The sequence below is a fragment of the Hippocampus guttulatus genome, chromosome 11, assembly GCF_054856545.1.
Source record: "Hippocampus guttulatus isolate MCC_2025c chromosome 11, RoL_Hgut_1.0, whole genome shotgun sequence".
Classification (NCBI taxonomy): domain Eukaryota; kingdom Metazoa; phylum Chordata; class Actinopteri; order Syngnathiformes; family Syngnathidae; genus Hippocampus; species Hippocampus guttulatus.
Window position 1 is genome coordinate 5318796 of NC_141271.1, and position 20927 is coordinate 5339722.

Sequence of the window (20927 nt, forward strand, 5' to 3'; positions counted from 1 at the left end):
ATGCAGTTTTGTGTATATGTACCGTATCTTGTGCTGACCCGGCCCACCTGTCAAATTTAGAAATCAATGTGGTCCCCAAGCCAAAATGTTTGCCCACCCCTGGTCTAAATGGTGTCATTTTCACCGTAAAGACAGAAAGTAATGTGAAAATGCTGTGAAGGAATCAGTGTATTCAAGTCATGCTCGCGACAGCAAGTAAGTGGGATGCCATCCATATGAGTGCTTCCTGGATTCAAAAAAACAAGATTCCTTGCAGATAGAGCATATCGCAAACACGAAACCTGTTCAAAGGAGATAAACCAATTGTGTGTATCCATCCATCCATTTTACGATCCGCTTTATCCTCACAAGGGTCGCGGGGGGTGCTGGAACCTATCCCAGCTGTCTTCTGGCGGTCGGCGGGGGACACCCTGAACTGGTTGCTAGCCAATCGCAGGGCACACAGAGACGAACAACCATCCGTGCTCACACTCACACCTTGGGACAGTTTTAATTGTTCAAACAGCCTGCTATGCATGCTTTTGGAATGTGGGAGGAAACCAGAGTACCCACGCAGAGAACATGCAAACTCCACACAGGAAGGCCGGAGATAGAATCGAACGTTGCATCCCTGCACTGTGAGGCCAACGTCCTTACCATTTGATCGCCGTGCTGCCCCAATTGCGTTTAGATGACCAAATACCGTATTGGCCTGAATATAAGACGGCCCTGATTATAAGACGACCCCCTCTTTTTCAAGACTCAAGTTTGAAAAAGGCTTTTAACACCAAATTCATTTTTATATCGAAAATAATTACGGTACATATGAAACAAATGATAACAAAAGCATGTTATTTTGCCTCATTCAAATCTAAAGTGCAATCACATACGAAAATGAATGGCTTCTTGTTTTTGAAATGTAAATTACATCATAACTTCTCCTCAGCTGCCGGTTACCCTGGCCGATCTTCGACCCACTTTTCTCCAGATTGTCACGACGCTTCTCCATTTTCTGTTACCTCTTCTATTATTTTCTTCTCTTTTCCTTCTTACCGATATTTTTTATTTTTCTTCTTCATGCTACCGCTATTTTTATTTTTATTCTTTGTGGCAGGGGTTTACTTTGGCCTAGGGAGTCAAGTTCAGCATTCGCTTCATTGATATCTGGCGCCATCTAGTGTCGTGAATGGGTATAATTTCTAGGCCCCGAATATAAGATGACCCCCACTTTTTCAGTCTTATTTCAATGCAAAAAAACACATCACTAATGCAAAACAACATCTTATATTCAAGCCAATACGGTATTCAGGTTCAAAAAGGGGTAACCTGGGGGTCATATTCGGCCTATTCATTTTGAAAGGGTTCTTGACTGCATGTAAATGTAGAAAGAATATAATTGTGACTGTGTTCGCACAGCTGACTTGAGCAAATACACCTACTGTTGACATGACATGCTACTCAACTCAACTCAACTGTATTTATAGAGCACTTTCAAACAGCCATCGCTGCATACAAAGTGCTGTACATGGAACAACTAATATATACAACAGTATAGCAACAAATTGGTAACAAAGACGGTAGAAAGCCCCAAACAGTAAAACCAAGAACAAATCTGAGTCATGCTGAGTCAAATGCCAAAGAATACAAGTGAGTTTTGAGGCGGCTTTTAAAGGTGGGCAGCAAGGAGGCTTGCCGAATGTTCAGTGGGAGGTCATTCCAGAGAGAGGGACCAGCAACAGAAAAGGCTCGATCCCCTCTGAGCCTCAGCCTAGTTCTCGGTACCTCCAATAATGTGTGGTCCGCAGACCTGAGGCGCCGGGCAGGTGTGGAGGGGTAAGGTGGCGCGAGGTCATTTAGAGATTTGAAAACAAATAATAGGATCTTGAAAATAACTCTAAAATGTAAAGGGAGCCAGTGAAGGGATGCCAGAATAGGAGCTATGTGCTCCCTCTTACGAGTATCAATCAAGAGGTGAGCAGCGGCATTTTGGACCAGCTGGAGGCGCTTGATTGGCTCACTCCAAAGTAAAGGGCATTGCAGTAATCGAGCCGGGATAATAATAATAATAATACATTTTATTTATAAGCGCCTTTCAAGACACCCAAGGACACTTTACAATAACAAAAAACACAAAACAATACGGGTTGAGCAGCGGCAGCCAAAACGCGCCAGCGTTCACTCAACCCGAAAGTCAGAAAGACAAGGGAGGGAGAGGGGGAGAAAAAAACCCCACGCTCGAACTACCCTCATTTGAGGATAATTTGAGTGAGGCAAAAAACTCCTGCACAAGCATATGACAGATGTGCCAAAGGCATCAATTGCTGTCTCAAAGTGCTCATGAGAGAGGGGAGGTTTTACTTTGGCCAGCTGTCAAAGGTGAAAGAAGCTGGATTTAACAACGGCACCAATTTGCCGGTCAGGTTTGAAATCACTGTCCAGTTTAAGACCCAAGTTTGAGACTGTTGACTTAAGATAAGGGGACAAGGGGCCCAAGTCTACAGGATGGGATGTACAAGGGCCAAACAGTATCACCTCTGTCTTCTTTTCATTGAAATTCAAGAAATTTTGTGCCATCCAGGTTTTGATTTCTTCCAGGCAGGATAGAAGTGGCCTTAACGAGAAGGCGTTTTTTTTTTTTTTTTTGCTTCGTGGGACATAGATCTGCATAGCAGTGGAAGGGAATACCATGTTTCCTTAAGATGGAACCCAATGGGAGCAGATACAGCGAGAACAGCAGAGGCCCCAGAATTGAGCCCTGTGGAACACCACATGACAGGGGAGCAGTGCGTGACTCAGAACAGCCAATGCTGACACAAAAAGTTCTGTAAGCTAAATAGGACCTAAACCACTCAAGAGCACTCCCGCCAATGCCCACCAAGTGCTGCAAACGAGCCAGTGATCCACTGTATCAAATGCTGCAGTTAAGTCCAATAAAACTACACACACGTGGTCTCCAGTGTCATTTGCCAGGTGGATGATGTCATTAGAAACGTGTAACAGGGCTGACTCCGTGCTATGCATTGTCTTGAAACCTGACTGGAAGACCTCTAAGATGTTATGTTAATCCAAGAAACATTTCAACTGCACGTGCACCACTTTTTCCAGAATTTTTGAAATGAAAGGCTTTGGAAATGGGCCTGAAATTTGACAGCACATCTGGACAGCACATCTGGATTAAGACCAGGTTTCTTGATCACGGGTTAGACCACAGCATGTTTAAACTGTTGGGGAACTATACCAGAAGAGAGGCTGCTGTTGATAATGTCCAAGACCAATGTACCAATATTTGGGAGAACCTCCTTCAAGAAATGCGGGGTAAGAGAGTCACAAGGGGAGCCAGATGGCTTCGTCTGGCGAACTACATCCTCCAAAAGCGTCAAGGACACCGTTTCAAAAGAATTTAGCACAGCTGAACACGGAATGTGGACAGAGGGGTCAGATGCGGTGTTTGAGACCGGAGTCCTAGCTGTAGAAATCTTATCAATGAAAAACTGAAGGAATCTGTTGCACATCTCGAGTGAAGAATCCGAGCAAGTAGGCAGAGGGTGTTTGAGTACAGAATCTATGGTTTTAAATAGTGCGCGTGGGTTGTGACGGTTAGCTTGAATAAGGTCTGACAGATATTCTCTTTTGGCCTCTTTTACTGTGATCTGGTTACGCCAGCAGTCTTTCCAAATTTGATAAGAGACCTGCAATTTGTTTTTTTTCCACTTGCGTTTGGCTTCGCGACACCCCTGCCTAGCTGCGCGAGTTTTGTCGTTAAACCAAGGCTCGGGTTTAGGTTTTGGAGCACAGTTTTCGAAGGAGCCACCGAATCCAGGATGGGGCAGCATGATGAATTGCACCAAGAGGTGAGTTCCTCTGTGTTAGATGAGGGTACGCAAAGGTTATTAAAGGCATCAGAGAACCGACTCGCAGTGCGAGGGTTAAAAATTCAGCCGTTGCAACTAGGAGCGGCAGATTTTACAGCAGCACGCGATAAGACTACGTCAAATAAAATTGCCATGTGATCAGAAATCCCATTTTCAAGGACTTCCAGATTTGACACCGGTAGACCATAAGTAAGGACAAGGTCTAAAATATGTCCTTGTTCATGTGTCGGGCTCGTCACATATTGCACAAAATTAAAAGAGTCGATAAGTCTTAATAAGTCCTTTGCTAGTGGTTTTTCCGGACAGCACACATGGATATTAAAATCCCCAATTAGGAGCATATGATCATATCTCAGCCTGATTTCTGCAAGAAGGGTTGACAAATCGCTTAAAAAGTCTTTATTGTATTTAGGAGGACGGTAAATGACAGCGCAGAGCACCGGGAAAACACGACCGCCTTCAAAGAAGGTTGCTTCAAAGCTGGTGGGTGATGTGGTGCATGTGCACCATTTATATTTGAAATTGTTCTTAAAGATACTCACCGTTCCTCCACCACAGCCTGAGGTCCTCGGGGTATCCAGGAATGCACATTCAGGTGGGAACAATTCAATTAAGGCGTTGTACTCAACAGTACCTGTCCAAGTCTCCGTCAGACACAGGAAATCCAAGTCATTGGAAAGGAAATACTCCCTCAGAATATGGCAATACTATCGCAAAGTATCTAATGCGCGAATATCATTTCACTTTATTGACACTGTGGTGACAGTTCTGGGAAAAATATATTTGCCCTAAATGAAACCTGTGTTAATATTAACGATTTTCAAAGACACATTTGTGTTGTGAAAGCGCCATATAAATCAAGATGAGTTGAGTAGCATCAAGAGGTTCGGCTACCCTTGCGCTGTAACATAGCCCATTAGCTTCAATTTGTTTTTTGTAAAGCAATATTTCGTACAGGTTTTCATTGCTCTCATTGTCACCACAGCATAAAGAAACGTAACCTTTGATCGAATGACTAGGGCCATTGTTATTTGTTTCACAAAGAACTGTCAGTGGTTCTCAAAGAGCCAACTGAGTGAGTGAAGCAATTAAAGTAAATACAACAGAGGACCAATGCAGATTTTCTTCACGTGATTTTTCATCACAGCTCTAATTTTTAAGGGTGGCTGGCCACTGTTACATTAAATCTTGTGGATAATTTTTGCAATTCAGTTAAATTATATATTAGCCACGTTAGTTGGACATTCAATTATACTTGAAAAGCAGAAAACAAAATGTGTACCAGACATTTTTTTTTGTAAGTCACCATTCTCTGATCTACCGTATTGGCCCGAATATAAGACGGTGTTTTTTGCATTGAAATAAGACTGAAAAAGTGATGGTCATCTTATATTCGTGGTCTAGACATTATACCCATTCACGACGCTAGATGGCGCCAGACATCTGCTGAACTTGACTTCCCAGGCCAAATTGAACCCCCTGCCACGAAGAATAAAAATAAAAATAGCGGTAGCACGAAGAAGAAAAATAAAACATAGCGGTAAGAAGGAAAAGAGAAGAAAATAATAGAAGAGATAACAGAAAATGGAGAAACGTGGTGACAATCTGGAGAAAAGTGGGTCGAAGATCGGCCAGGTTAACCGGCAGCTGAGGAGAAGTTATGATGTAATTTACATTTCAAAACCCAGAAGCCATTCATTTACGAATGTAATTGCACTTTAGATTTGAATGAGGCAAAATTACATGCTCTTTCTTTCAAATATATTGTTATAATCATTTGTTTCAGATGTACTGTAATTATCCATCCATCCATTTTCCGAACCGCTTGATCCTCACTAGGGTCGCGGGGGGTGTTGGAGCCTATCCCAGCCGTCTTCAGGCAGTAGGCGGGGACACCCTGAATCAGTTGCCAGCCAATCGCAGGGCACACAGAGACGAACAACCATTCACGCCCACACTCACACCTAGGGACAATTTAGAGTGTCCAATCAGCCTGCCATGCATGTTTTTGGAATGTGGGAGGAAACCGGAGGACCCGGAGAAAACCCACGCAAGCACGGGGAGAACATGCAAACTCCACACAGGGAGGCCGGAGCTGGAATCGAACCCGGTACCTCTGCACTGTGAAGCCGACGTGCTAACCACTGGACTACCGGCCGCCCACTGTAATTATTTTCTGTCTAAAAATTAATTTGGCGTTCAAAGAGTCTTTTTTCAAACTTGAGTCTTGAAAAAGAGGGGGTCGTCTTATAATCAGGGCCGTCTTATATTCGAGCCAATCCGTATTTTCCATCATAATTTTCTTCTATAGGCTTGTGATTGTCATGAGGTTGTTTTTCTTTTCTTTTTTTTAACACATTTTCAAATTGAGTATACATTTTATCCTATAGATTATACTATAGATTATACTCAGTGTTATACCTGAATGAGTTCAATAAATGAAAGTTCTTGAACGTGTTCGTATTTTGAGTGAACTTGACCTGAATGTAGGATTTTTCTACCAAATTAATATTTTGTGAACACACTCATTCTGGACGCTATGAATTGTATTAAAATACCAGTTTTTGTTTAGAACTGTCAGGTTTCATTTGTATCCAGCAGAAAACTCAGATAAACACACCATAAATGATCCCTCATGTAGGAGGATAAACCCACTGCAACTTTATTCATAGAGCACTTTAAAACAACCACCGCTGCATCCAAAAAGCTGTCCAATGAGAGAATTTAGTCATCCCATCTACTCCTGATTGGCTGAATAACATCACATGATTTGTAGCGTTGCGTACCATTGATTCAACTGACATCGTAGGCCACTGCGTTTGCCTTTTAAACAAACTTTATCACCTTATTGAAAAAAATGTGCAGGAATTCCAAGTCACAGCAAGCAAAATATGATGAAGGGATATAACCAGCTGAATCAGCAATAGCCTAGCTTTACATGATTTTTTGTTTGTTAGTTTTTTTCCAAGATGGCGCCCCAGTAGGCAGCCGTCGGCAAGTGCTCTTCAGGAGCCTTGTGTTTTTTGTTGTTTTTGTCTTTTGTTTTGTTACATGTTTTTGTTGTTACGTCATGTGGACCTGATGTGGATTGTTTTCAGCATTTTTGGCAACGACATTTGTCAAAGAAGAAAAATCTGTGCTTGGTGGTTGTGCCTTCTCGGCAGCACACGTTTACCAGCATTGATTTTGATTGGGAGGAATGTCGGCGCCATTTGACTGTCTTTGCTGGACAGCCCCGGGGCGATTTTGTTTTGCGCCTGTAATGGGCAGCATTTTCACAGCGCGCTTTGTTCAGTGGAAAGGTCGGTGCTGTGAGACAGTCTGTGGCTGGATAGATGCATGGCTTGAGGAGCTGACGATGAGAAGAATCTGTGCTCTATGTTACACATACGTACAGCCCGTTTGACAAAAAAGTTGTATTCAATTCAATCAATTCAAGAAGGGAGCGTCAGCGCAGAGCGCCAATGCGTATGTGGAGCTGGGAGTCGCGGCTTGGAATTGAAGCAGATTTACATGGGACGAGAGATGAGAGACAATCTATTTTTCATGAATGGACGCTACAGCTTCTTGTTGCTTTCAAACTTAGCTTGTAGCAGACGTGTGCGCATTTTCAGCATGACGTCTTTGATACACTGGTGAAAGGACACTTTGATTCTCTCCTCTTTCATCTATAACTGCTTCAAACGACAAAGCGTATGCAGAAAAAGTGGTTAAGATTGCACGACTGTCTGTGTCTTATGTGTTGTGTTGTATTATTTTGTTATTTTATGGTAACTTTTCTTTTGATGGCGACGCGGGCCCCCGCAGCAGCTCCTCTTGTTGTCTTGTCTGGTTGAGAGGGAAGAAATTTCATCTGTGCTGTATGTTGCACACACAGCGCATTTGACACTAAAGTTGTACTTGACTTGACTTGTCGTTTCCTATATTTTATTCTTTTATGAACAACAAGGTGCCTTAAAACTTGCCCTAATAAATTACATCTTGAATAAACGGAAAGCGCTTTTGTGGAATTCAGAACTCGTGTGGGTGTGGATTTTATTTTTTTCTGCCTTTGCTCCACCACAAGAACTCAAATTGCTCCATTGTGTTATATAAAACATTGCTGTTCCATTTGGCAAAATGTTTGTCCCTTAATTTTGTCACTTTGTTACAAGTACTAGCCAGTCTTTAAAGAAATGTTGAATTCCGATATAGCTCATTTTACTGTGTATGCCATTATAATCCATATACCTTTTTTCCCCTTAAAAACACAGTAAATTAATAACAAATTTTCATTCCTCCATTTATCTATTGCATTTTATATGGAAAAAGCTCAATCAAATGAATAAAAGCAAATGAAAATAAAATACAACGTATACACAACACAAATATCCAATGGAAATATAACATTTAACATATCTGACAGTACAACCTGTTTTGATGGAATGCTGTTGTTGAGTGTATGCTGGTGAGTGACATAGCGTGTACATTTTTCCAACCGTTTTCCTGTTACCGTGCAAGTACACCAACATTTGCAGGTGATGTAAAAACTGCAAAGTAGTAGCATTGCTGCCAATGTTCCCTCGAATTTTACATGCGTCTGAGCATTCACATAAATTCCCTGAGTAATCCTTGGACCACTGTGAACAACAGACTTGCACACAGCGGTCAAACAAGTTTCATACCAGTCCAAAACCGGAGATCATGAATTACTCAATAACCACCTATTGTCAAAATCGAAGATATTGTTAGAGATTTGTACCACAAACAAAGTAAGCCCAAGTTTGTAAGAATCAGTTCAGGACTCAGGCTTTTCTACCACTTTTATGTCGTGAATTGGCCCAAATTGACTTGTCCAGAAATCAATGCAAGTAGTTACAAATTTGTAATAATATGGGCTGAAATAACTCCTTGAGTAATTTGGGTACCTTGGTACCTCGAGTACCCACTTATTTATGTTTACACTGTCAGAAAGAAGTAGTCAAGCCAACCGAACAACAATATATCATGCAATACGTGACAGTAACACACCGCCAAAGCGTTAAGTAGGCCAACTTCAAAAATGAACCTTAACTTACCAAATAATACCATATATGGACAGCAATGCCTTGGTACGCTTTTATTTTGAAGTTGTTTTGGCAGTGTGTCACGGCGTAACAGCGAACTTGAAACTTCTTTCTGACTTTGTTTGCGCTGTCACAAAATGTTCCCACTGATGTCAAATACACAAATATTCAAGAATTGCAGCCCTTGTGATAATCACAATTTCTAATCAATTATGGCTTCTATATTGGCTATTTTGGTTTGCGCGTCGACCTCACGGTGCAGAGGTTCAATTCCAGCTCCAGCCTCCCTGTGTGGAGTGTTGCATGTTCTACCCAGGCCTGTGTGGGTTTTCTCTGGGTAGTCCGGTTTCCTCCTACATTCCAAAAACAAGCATGGCAGGCTGATTGAACACTCTAAATTGTCCCTAGGTGGGAGTGTGAGCGCGAATGGTTGTTTGTCTGTGTGTGCCCTGCGATTGGCTGGCAACCAGTTCTGAGTGTGCCCCGCCTACTGCCCAAAGACAGCTGGGATAGGCTCCAGCACCCCCCGCGACCCTTGTGAGGATAAAGCGGATCGGAAAAATGGATGAATGGATGGATATTGGCTATTTTATAAGACTAAACATATGACATGAAGAATGCCATGAGTGACACTTTTCATCAACAGTATAACATTTTTAAAATATGTAAAAAAAAAAAAAAAAAAAAAAAAGTATTATTTCAAAATGGCTTACAGTACTTAAACTACAGTCCCGTGTAGGCTTTTGCCCAAAGGTAGAACCCTGTTTGGTTATTGCTCCTTTTGGTGCTGTGAATCCTTGTTGTGTTGGCAAGCCACATGCTCAAACTAGCATTACATTTTTTTGCTATGACTGCTCCTCTGTCTTATGCTTCCTTTACTTAATCTACATCAGTGGTTATAAACCTTATTAGCGGTACCGAACCCAACCAGTATGAGGATTTTGCGTACCACTACGAGTTCAAATTTTAATAAATCATTGGCTGGCCAAAACCTCAGAAGTCACAATTTTCCAAATTTCATAATGATTTCAATTTGTCCAAGACCCACGTCTTGGAAGATACCAGGAAAGTCACACCTTGGTATAGATCGCAGGACCAACCAAACTATGAAAACATTAACAACTTAAAATCTACAGTCTGAAAATTACAGGAGGGCGGCCCGGTGATTGACTGGTTAGCGCGTCTGCCTCACAGTGTAGAGGTCAGTGATAATTTTACAGTTTGAACCCTGCGAGTCCCAGGGACTCGCTGATCAGAAAAGTATGAGTCCCATTATGTATTTAGAGAGTCCCGAATTTATATTCTGAAATGGTCCACTTATTCAAATGCATATGATAATAACACAAACAACAACAATATACATTGAAAATAGGTTTATTCTTTATAAACAAATCTTGCAAAAATGTAAATAATTCAGGCATACAAGATTTGCTGAGAAATAGGTTCTTATTTCATCCCATGGTTCAATCTTGAGTTCATAAATTCTCCGCTCTTTACTCTGCTTCCAATGATGCAAGGCTTTCTCAAAGTCAACTTATCGCAAAAAACGATCCAACTTTCGCTGCTTCCTCTGTGATATCTCCGCAATAAACTTTTGCAACACTTGTTTTAACGTTACACAACTTGGCAATCGTCTGCTTTCTGCGAAGTGAAGGCCGATCTCGCCAATCTCGTCTCGCGAGATTGCGTAACGCGAGATCAAAACAACAATGGCAGCGATTGTCAAACTGTGATCGTTGCAGGAAAAAAAGATGTACTGTAGCAGGCCTGAGGATTTCGGAAATTCACGGCAACCGTTTTTCGGTTCCGTCGGATTACCCAATGGGAAACCATGGTAACTAATTTTGGGTTCCGTAAACATTCAACATGGGATCCCATTTTTCTATTTTGACTGATGTTCATAATCAAGAATTCTGATACTCCAAAGTATAATGTTTCGAGGGTAAATATTTGAAAACTATGCATTAACAATAAACATTACATCAGCAGCTGTGTACTCCAGGTTTATTCAACGAAATAAATGGATCAAAATATGTTGTACTTAAGTATTGATGTGGCTTGACATCCTCTTCCCAAGACGATGCATGTGTAATCTACTATCAATTTGACGAAAGAATCTAACAGTGTGGGACAAATAAAGGATATCTTATCTTATCTTATCTTATCTTATCTTATCTTATCTTAACACACGTCATCGTTAGTTCCACCGACAGTTAACTTTGGCATTCGACTCAGCATGACTTAGATTTGTTCTTGGTTTTCCTGTTTGGTGCTTTCTACCGTCTTTATTACCGATTTGTCTTACTGTTTATTGTGCATGTTAAATTGCTCCATGTACAGCACTTTGTATGCAGCGATGGCTGTTTGAAAGTGCTCTATAAATACAGTTGACTTGACTTTACTTGACTTAACATTTGCATTACTACACCTTGTGACGAATGTTTTATTCATAAAGTTACCATGCTACAACCAGTAAATTATAGACTAACCAAGAATGTTTCAGAATATTTTTCATAGCGATTAGCCTATACAGTAAATATTCCCATCCCCGGAATTCTATGAAAAGGAATATCCTTCACCCGTAATAAAAAGCTATGCATTAACATTTTGACTACGATATTACATGTTACCAGAACTTACGTAAGCGTAAATTCTACTAGCCATAACCCGGATGGAGGCGTAATGCCGCGGGAGCTTAAATACACGCAACGGCCACCCGATGCGACGGAAAAGACACGACGGGAGACACGTTTTCACTTCGCGTTTTTCGATCATCAGATTTGAAACGACGACGTGTAAGTGAGTTTTTATTGGCGTGCGTTTTACTGTAATTGTGAATGATTTTAACTTTATTCACTTACGTTCTGTAGGACGCGGCACTAGCTTAAAAGCAGCACCCACTCGACACGACAGAAGAAACGTGTTCGCTTCGCCGTTTTCATTCATCAGATTCGAAACGATGACGTGTAAGTGACATTTTATTGGCGTGCGTTTTATTGTAATTGCGAAAGATTTTAACTTTATTCACTTACGTCGTCCGGTGTCGACCGTACGGTCCGGTCGTGGATCGCGTTCCGCCAGTTGAGGAAGCCTGATCTAGTCTATTGCTGTCTTGATACAGATGTCAAGCCAGGCTGAAATCCTGACTTGTGCTTCCTCAGATCCAAAAAAAGCAGGAAATGATCAATTAAGACAAGTTCTCGTCTGCAAGAGATTCTGGCAAGGATCCATGAGGCATCAAGCCCATTTTTGAAGGAATTCCTGTTGGAGCGGCAGCAGAAATTGTCAAGCAAGTTGATAATAGGAAGGGATGGAAGAGAAGGTTCAACACTGGGGAAGAAAACTCAAATGAAAACAAACATGAGGCCCCTGTAAGGCCCCCTTACTCACGCGAGGTCTGAATGAAGGGGAGGGGAAAAAACAATTGAGAGACTCTTGGTGGGTTTTCCCGATATGGAATAGGAGCGGCCAGTCTGCATTGAGTTTTTTGCGCTGGATTTGTTAGAACTGAATGATGAAAGGGATATTCTTCTTGTTGTCTCTGATGACATCATACTGTTGCCAGTGGTTGCATTCAAGGACTGCAATGCATGTTTATTTGGGGAGGTGGGTGTCTCCTACCCTCGAAAATGAGTTGGCGTGACTGGACTGGATGGTCCATTTGGGATCATCCACTTCCTGTGATGTTCCCGTATGTACCATCCACATCAGGGAAGTTCTCTCACAAGTGATTGCTTACTAAAGGACTGTAAATGCGCTGCACAGAGACCGGAAAGGGAGATTGTTTTACTTTTTTTTTGTACATGTGAGTCATTTCAACTAGACACCAGCGAGACGTCTCGATCCAGCCTCATGGTGCCGCAAGACTAACATAAGTCAAAGAAACTAAATGTGTTTTATTGACTCCCTACACTACTCTACTTTGTCTGCAACTAAGAGAGAATACAACCTATGATCCATATGTAAATTGCATACATGTATGAACTAGGGAGTCACTCAGTAACGCCCAGATCTCCTCCAAAGAGGCGCAATGTCAAATACTGTATATCTGTCTGACTCGTTTGAATAAAAACGACGACGTAGTTTTCTACTACGCTTCTTTGTGTGGCAGTAATGTGCATGATAAAATCAGTCCGACGTGTCAAACCTTTTTTCACCACACCTTTATCCCCTGTATGTGGTAGATTACTGCCCCCGTGTGGTCTAACAAGCAGACTGTAACAAAAACAAGAGCGGTCACTCTGCACCAATCGGCACTTCATTGTGCCATTACCCCCACTCATGTATTTTGAACAATTGTTTTTTTAGAATACAAAGCATAGTGCTTGGAAGAGGAAGACAACAAATGTTTTAAATAAGCTACAATAGTCCTTTGAAATGCAGCCTCATGGGAAGTGTCTCAAGTGCACCGATAAGCAGCTCCGCCCATAACAGTGATGTGCTTATACAATAGTGGCACAAGATGCCAAAGTAAATATGTGGGAGCCTGACTGGTCGCTGAGCTCAATGTGCAAGAGGGAAAAAATTGCAGTATGTGCACTCAAACAAGGTTTGGAGTTTCAACTCGCTCATAATCAGTTTAACGAAGGTTGGATTTGGTTTGTGGCATGGAAAACAAGCCAGTGGTACACTATTACCTCTTTGAAGACGTCTGGTTCAAGTGGGGATTACAAAACGAGTTTTTGTGTCAAACAAGCCAAGGCACATTTTTTATTTTTTTTGCTCTCCTGCCACTAAAGTGGATAATCACACCAGCTGCATAAGCAATCAAATATCTTCTTCAAACTCAGCAAGTGCTTTGAAGACAAGGGCCACCAAGTATCCCACGTGTAATGTTTAACCTTCTCACTCTTGTAGCCACGATAAAGAACAACACAAGCAGTGGATTTCCTGGAGCCAACAACGCGTCCAATGGGAACAACTTGGTGACCCAAGGCTTCTCTGAGGGAGACCTCCTACTCCAGGTAATAGACAAAGCCAAGTCCAATTCTGCCATATCAACAATGTCCCACTTTACAGTGTACAGTATTTCTGTGTAGCACTGTAGCAGCCACATTTTAGGTACACCTCAACAAAGTAGTAAGCTCCAATACAAGTGTTGTATCAAACATTCTTTCGGTATGAATAAGATATTAGTTTTATTTGTCCGTTTCCTTATTGAGAAATAGGAGACCACAATCATAATATAAGAAGGTATTGTTCAATGTATCCTTTTTTTCACTGTCTGTCAAAACCGAGCATTATCATTGTAAAGGCAGAACTATTTCGATAAATCAGGAAATGGCTACTTGTAACTTAAGTGTGACTGCGCAGGCGCTGAATGGCTTTGTGCTGGTCGTCACATCCGAGGGGTACGTGTTCTATACCTCGCCCACCATCAAAGAGTACCTAGGCTTCCAGCAGGTGAATGTTTGTCCTGACTTTTTTTTTACATACTACGGAGTTAAGTGGACTGTTCAATGACTATGTCTTTCCCTGTACAGTCGGACGTGGTCCACCAGAGCGTGTTTGAGCTCATCCACACGGATGACCGTGCCACATTCAGGCAGAACCTCCACTTTGCGCTAAACCCACCTGACACAGGTGGACAAGGTACGTGGCCTTGGATCACGCAAAGTTGTCAGGTACAGGATTTTGCACAACAGAGCAAAAATCTGACACAATTTTGTGTGGAGGTTTTTAGGAAAATGTTTGGGGTCTATTATTTTTTTTTTTAATAAACTCGAGGATAATTCATAAGAGTTTCAAAAGTCTGACCTCCAGAAATATTTAATGGTGGGATGGACCAAAAAAATCACACAGCGGTTGGGCTGGATGTGTTTGTCGGCAATCTTTTTATGGCAGGAGGAGCAGAAGGTGGCTAGCTTTTCTTTGTAGTCTGCCAGAGGTCCTTGCCTGGATAGATAATTGGTGCCATTTCATAAAACAAAAACACCAAGACGGACCTCCTTGAAAATGTTTGACTTTCATTTCTTCTGCAAGTGTTTTTGCCCTCAGTCGAAAGGTGACTGGAGAGATCCTTCTCCCAGCTGTTCTTTGACCATGAATCCATTGCTGGAGTTGGTCTTCCAACTCGGGCCACCTCACCTTGTTTCCATCGTCTTCTTGACTTGGCGAAGCTCGTTCTCCTGTTTCCTCCACTTGCAAATCATGGATTCGTTTATCTTAAATTCTGTCACAGCTGCTCGATTGTCATGTTCCTCCGTAGAACTGATCGCTTGAAATTGCTTCAAAGGCGTGTCTCTTCAGCGGTGCCATTTTCTGGGGTCCGAAGTTGTTTTGCCCAATGCACATATCGGTATTATATCCACCTACTGTTGCCTTGAGTGTCCTCTTTCAAGCCCACCCTTCCCCTTTAACGTTCACATGCCGTCCTCAGTTACATCCGCCTTTCCTCAATATAAACAGTGTGTCTGCATAACATCAGATAGTAAACTCATCGAAGTCACACAGCAACATTCACAGATTTTGCAACTCGGTGCAGGGATGAGGCGCCCCGCATAATTAGGCATTTTTGAGAAAATGTAAGACTTTTGAGTGTGCCGTATAGTCGTGAAAATACGGTAATTTGGAAACAGATAAATACCAGATGCAACACATTATTTTGTGAAATATTTGCCAGGGTTTACATTTTCAAATGATCACTTCAGCAGCATTCCAAGAAAATAATCTTCCATCACTGGTGAGCTAGTTTTAGAACAGGCCCGCATGCTACTCATGTGGTCCTTGGGGTCTACCTGGGCCCCGCAGTGACCACGTTGGTGACCCCTGATGTAATTTGTTCCAATCTCAGTTTTTGATAGGTGTCAGATCCTGTTTTGGCTGCCATGTGTATGTCTGATGTTGCTCACCGTGGTCCAATGAATGCTCAGATAGTTTGTGTGAACGCTCAGACGCATGGAAAATGTTGTTCCCGGGATCTGTTGCACTCATCTAGTTTGGGGGTCACTGCCCCGAGTGCTCTGACCACCACAGGCACGACATGCACCTTTACCTTCCAGGCCCTCTCCAGCTCCTCTCTGAGCCCTTGGTATTTCTCAAGTTTCTCGTGTTGGATCGTCTCAGGTGCCTCTTTGCTCAACCTACACCTTGGGTCTTGTCTGGTGTGTTATATCTGGGCCTCAATGGCTCTGGTGCTGAGGGCCTACTCCTGAGCAGCCAGGATGAGTGCCTCTGTGCTGTCCGTCAGGCCAGCCCTCTCTAGCCACTGATAGGACTTTTTGAGATCAGCCACTTCAGTTATGGTCCGGTGGTACATCCCGTGTAGGGGCTTGTCCTCCCATGATGGTCCCTCTTGAGGCGCCTCATCCTCTGTTCCCCATTGTCTGAGACATTCTCTGAGTACGTCATCCGTTGGAGCCTTCTCCTTGATGTATTCATGGAGCTTGGATGTTTCATCCTGGACAGTGGCTCTCACACTCACTAGTCCCCGGCCTCCTTCCTTTCGGCTTGCGTACAGTCTCAGGGTGCTGGATTTGGGATGGAACCCTCCATGCATGGTGAGGAGCTTTCGGGTCTAAACGTCCGTGGTCTGAATCTCTTCCTTTGGCCACCTTATTATTCCTGCATGGTATCTGATCACTGGCATGGCATAGCTGTTTATTGCCCGGGTCTTATTCTTGCCATTGAGCTGGCTTCTTAGGACTTGCCTCACTCGCTGGAGGTATTTGGCCGTAGCCGCTTTCCTTGTTGCCAGTTCGAGGTTGCCATTGGCTTGTGGTATACCGAGGTACTTGTAGCTGTCCTCAATGTATTGTTCCTTCAGGGAGTGGGACCCCTTCAGTGCCGACTACATTTCTCAAGCCCGAATGACATCTCGATGTCGCTGCTGTAGATCCTGGTTGTGTGGATCAGGGAGTCTATGTCCCTTTCGCTCTTAGCATACAGCTTTATGTCATCCAAGTACAGGAGGTGACTGATCGTAGCTCCATTTCTGAGGCGGTATCCATAGCCTGTCTTGGTGATTACTTGGCTTAGGGGGTTCAGTCCGATGCAGAACAGCAGTGGGGAGAGTGCATCACCTTGGTATATGCCACATTTGATGGACACTTGGGTAAGTGGCTTGCCATTGGCTTCAAGTGTGGTTTTCCACAACCTCATCGAGTTCGCAACGAAGGCTCTTAGGGTCCTGTTCACCTTATACAACTCCAAGCATTCAGTGATCCATGTATGTGGCATCGAGTCATAGGCTTTCTTGTAATCAATCCAGGCTGTGCACACATTGGTATGTCGGGACCTGCAGTCTTGTGCTGATGTTTGGCTCCTCTGGTATCTCTACCAATGCCCTTCTGTGCTTCGCTCATGTATTGATCCATGTGTCCACTTATCTTAGCCGCAATGATGCCTGATAAACAAATCGTAACGTATGTCATGGCTCCCATGGTTGCTCTTATAGCCAAGCATCTCTAGGATCACTGATGCTGAAGCGTATATCAGCTCATTGGTTTCCGTGATCGTTACGGTAGGGATCGCCCTCAGTGCTGCATTCACACTTTCCATGAGACTTTCAGGTGGTACTTCACATAGCATTAACAACATAGCATTAACATTGTAATCGGTTTCTAGGTTGCCCAGCTTTCATTCTCGCCATGATCTTAGCTTTCAGGGCAGTTGCTGCCTCGCTCAGCATTTCATTCATTGGGGTTGGCCTCCCAATCTCTGGTATGACCTCCTCCTCTGATCTGGCAGCCTGGGGCCCTTCACCATGGAACCTGCGTTGTACCTCATCAATCTCAAGTGTGTTCCGTTTGTTGGAACACTGAGCTACTAGTTGTTTCGTGGTCAACCGTGACTGTGGGTTTCGAAGTAACCATTTAGCCCACATTCTCTGCATGTAACCCCTTTGACTAGGGTTGCTTGAGTAGTAGCATTCCAACAGAGCCATGTTATCGCATCTCGCCCATCTCCGCTTTGTTCCAGTAGCCCATTTTTCATCAAGGTGCCCTGGTTCCCCAGCACCTGACGCAGACCTTGTTTGGCCGGGCGTTGTCTGGGCGATGGCCGGCATGTCATTCGTTTTATTGTCTCTCATCATTGTATGAGGTAGGCATTAGCATGAAGGATCTTGCCCAAGGACCCACACTGGATGGTGTTATGTGCTCATTTTTGCCCCAAGCGGGATTCGAACCACCATCTCCCATGTGCCAAACTGATGCCTTACCAACTGAGCTATCCAGCAGCTACAGTATAAATGTGTATGTGTGTGTGTGTGTGTGTGTGTGTGTGTGTGTGTGTGTGTGTGTGTGTGTGTGTGTGTGTGTGTGTGTGTGTATATATAGGCAGCTTTATTTATATAGCATATTTCACAGAGCAACTAATGTGCTTTACAAGAAAACAACACCTGAACGCATTTATCAGCAGAACAGTAAACAACAATAATCAAAAGCAACGCAGGAAAAACAAAAGTAGCTTTATTCATTTATTTGTTTATTATTATTATTATTATTATTATTATTATTGCCCCCCCAGAGTTTCTTTTTTATATTTAATAGTTTTGATGTCATTTTGCTTTTTTAAAAAGTACTGGGTAGCTTTACTGAAACCACATTTAAAAACCTTAACAACTTGAAAAGCATTTTGACTTGGAAAACAACCGAAAAATGATCGGATGTTAAATTGAATTATCCATTCATGCATCCATTTTCTGATCTGCTTGTTGAAATATTTCAATATTGAGTTCAAAAAATGCAATTAAACTATTTTCCAAATTTGTTCGGCCCTACCGTAAAGGGGGGTGACAGCTCCATGTTTTCTTAATCTTTCACCTCCAGTGTCAATGTACTGTTGTGGAATGTAGTCCAATGGTCCTGGGCTGGAATTGCAGTTTCCAGTTGTGTTAAAAAAAATGTTTACACATTGAAGGCTTGGAATTTCTAAAGCACAACTTTTCTTGTTTTTTTTCTACAGCTTCATATTTCTTTAACTTCATTTTCTGTAAGGAATAAAAGATTTGATCATTTTTCTATGTACGGACTGAACAGCTCCTGTACAATTAGAATTTTGAGTCTCACTCATTATTTTAATAACCCTACAGTATTTTTATTTTCATTATAAATGTACATGACTGATGCGGTCTTCTCGTCTTGTCAGGCTTGGGGGAGTGCACGAACACAGAGTTCTACAGTCCTGATCAACTTCCTCCGGAAAACTCATCCTTCCTGGAGAGAGGTTTTGTGTGTCGCTTCCGTTGCCTCCTGGACAACTCGTCTGGCTTTTTAGTGAGAAATGCCACCACATGCAAACGCACGAAAGAGTCGCTTGATGTAAATTATGCGGTTTGGTTCTGTCGCGTTTGTACCAGGCTCTCAAGTTCCAGGGACGACTCAAGTACCTGCATGGCCAAAACATCTTCAAGGACAATGGGTCACACATCAAACCGCAGCTTGCGCTCTTTGCCATTGCCACACCCGTTCAGTCTCCATCCATTGTAGAGATACGCTCCAAAATGTTGCTCTTTCAGACCAAACACAAGATGGATTTCACACCGATGGGCGTTGACAACAGGTGACACACAACACTCCACTCACCCAATGTTGTTTGTTTTTACATTTTTTTCTGGGAAAATGTGTGACCTCATTTGTTCTCTGCAGGGGGAAGGTTATTTTGGGCTATTCAGAGACAGAGCTGTGCATGAAAGGTTCCGGCTACCAGTTTATCCACGCCGCTGACATGATGTACTGTGCCGACAACCACATGCGCAGTATGTGAGACAATTTTGATACTTTTAAAGATGAAAGTCCTCCGGATTTTCCCGGAATTCCGGATTTTCAAATTTTCATGAAATTTCCTCTGGAAAATTGAGAAAAAATTGCCTAAAATTAATATTAGTTGACAACATTGAATGAACACGCGTTTGAGTTTGTTGTTTTGCTTTCACGAGCGTAGCCATGTTGAGGCACAAACACTCGTAACAGTAACACCCACTCCCTCGCATCCTCATGGCCTCGCCATATCTCGGAGATTTCGAAATTTAGGTGAGAACGGAAGCCACAAAGGGTGCATGTGTGCACACAAAAGGCAGATTAATCATTGAATGTCCAGTATTTGAATAGCGTTTTGTGTAAACCAATTCATGCGTTATCGGTCAGGCACGCCCCCAGCGCAATGTTCAAACATGTAGACAGGCAAGCTGACATACGTGCAATAGACATGAGTGTTAGGAACATGTTCAAGTGCTCATGGCTTGAGGAAAAGGACTTGAACGGAGATTTTTTTTTTGTCCAACCACATTAGAGAAGTCGACAAACCAGGCAATATATATATATATATATACACAGTATGTATATATATATATATATATATATGTATATATATATTCAGGAAAGTCCACTTTCATCCCTACACTTGTCAATGTGGAGTGAAGCCTCATAAACTGCTGCTACTGCTAACTGTAGAGCACGGTGTGCGTGTGTGTTTGTCTGTGTGTGCATTTCACAGTGATTAAAACTGGAGAAAGCGGCCTGACGACGTTCCGTCTCTTGAGTAAGTCAGGAAGCTGGGTTTGGGTCAAAGCCAACGCCAAGCTGATCTACAAAGGAGGAAGACCCGACTTCATCATCGCCTACCAGCGAGCTATAGTGTGAGTGTTGCTGTCCTGATACTGGTAGTTTTACTCCTAGCAGCTCAAACATCGAAGGTAGAAAACTAAATCTTTACTGGAACATTGTTTAACCTCAAAATTTTTTCAGATCTTGATTTCCAAAAAGAAATAATGGAAAAATAAAAAAATAATGGAAATGGAGAAAAAAATATTGCACCAGCCGTAAAATTCATAAAAAGTTGCACTGCAAATTGCATTTTTGGGGAAATATATACAATATACTGTATATATATATTTTTTTTTAATAAAATCCAACACCAAGAACAGACATGTCATCTTGAAAGGCAAATAAAAATAAAGAACAGGTTGAATAAGTGTAAGATATGGTCACGTTACATGACGCATAAACAACAAACTGAGAACGTGCCTGGTATGTTCACGGAACATATTAAGAGTTAGTGATCCCTCGCTACTTCGATGTTCACTTATCAC

The 20927-nt window shown here is 42.5% G+C and overlaps 1 protein-coding gene across 1 annotated transcript in view; it reads left to right on the forward strand.

Annotated features, from left to right (window-relative positions):
- LOC147197851 (aryl hydrocarbon receptor-like) overlaps nt 1-20927 on the forward strand; it is an 89483-nt gene that overhangs the window by 61281 nt on the left and 7275 nt on the right. Inside the window, exons 3-9 of the mRNA XM_086123988.1 lie at nt 13754-13860; nt 14210-14299; nt 14380-14488; nt 18986-19113; nt 19197-19399; nt 19486-19595; nt 20333-20474. Of these exons, the coding sequence (XP_085980114.1) occupies nt 13754-13860; nt 14210-14299; nt 14380-14488; nt 18986-19113; nt 19197-19399; nt 19486-19595; nt 20333-20474 (889 nt within the window). The remainder of the gene's footprint in view (nt 1-13753; nt 13861-14209; nt 14300-14379; nt 14489-18985; nt 19114-19196; nt 19400-19485; nt 19596-20332; nt 20475-20927) is intronic.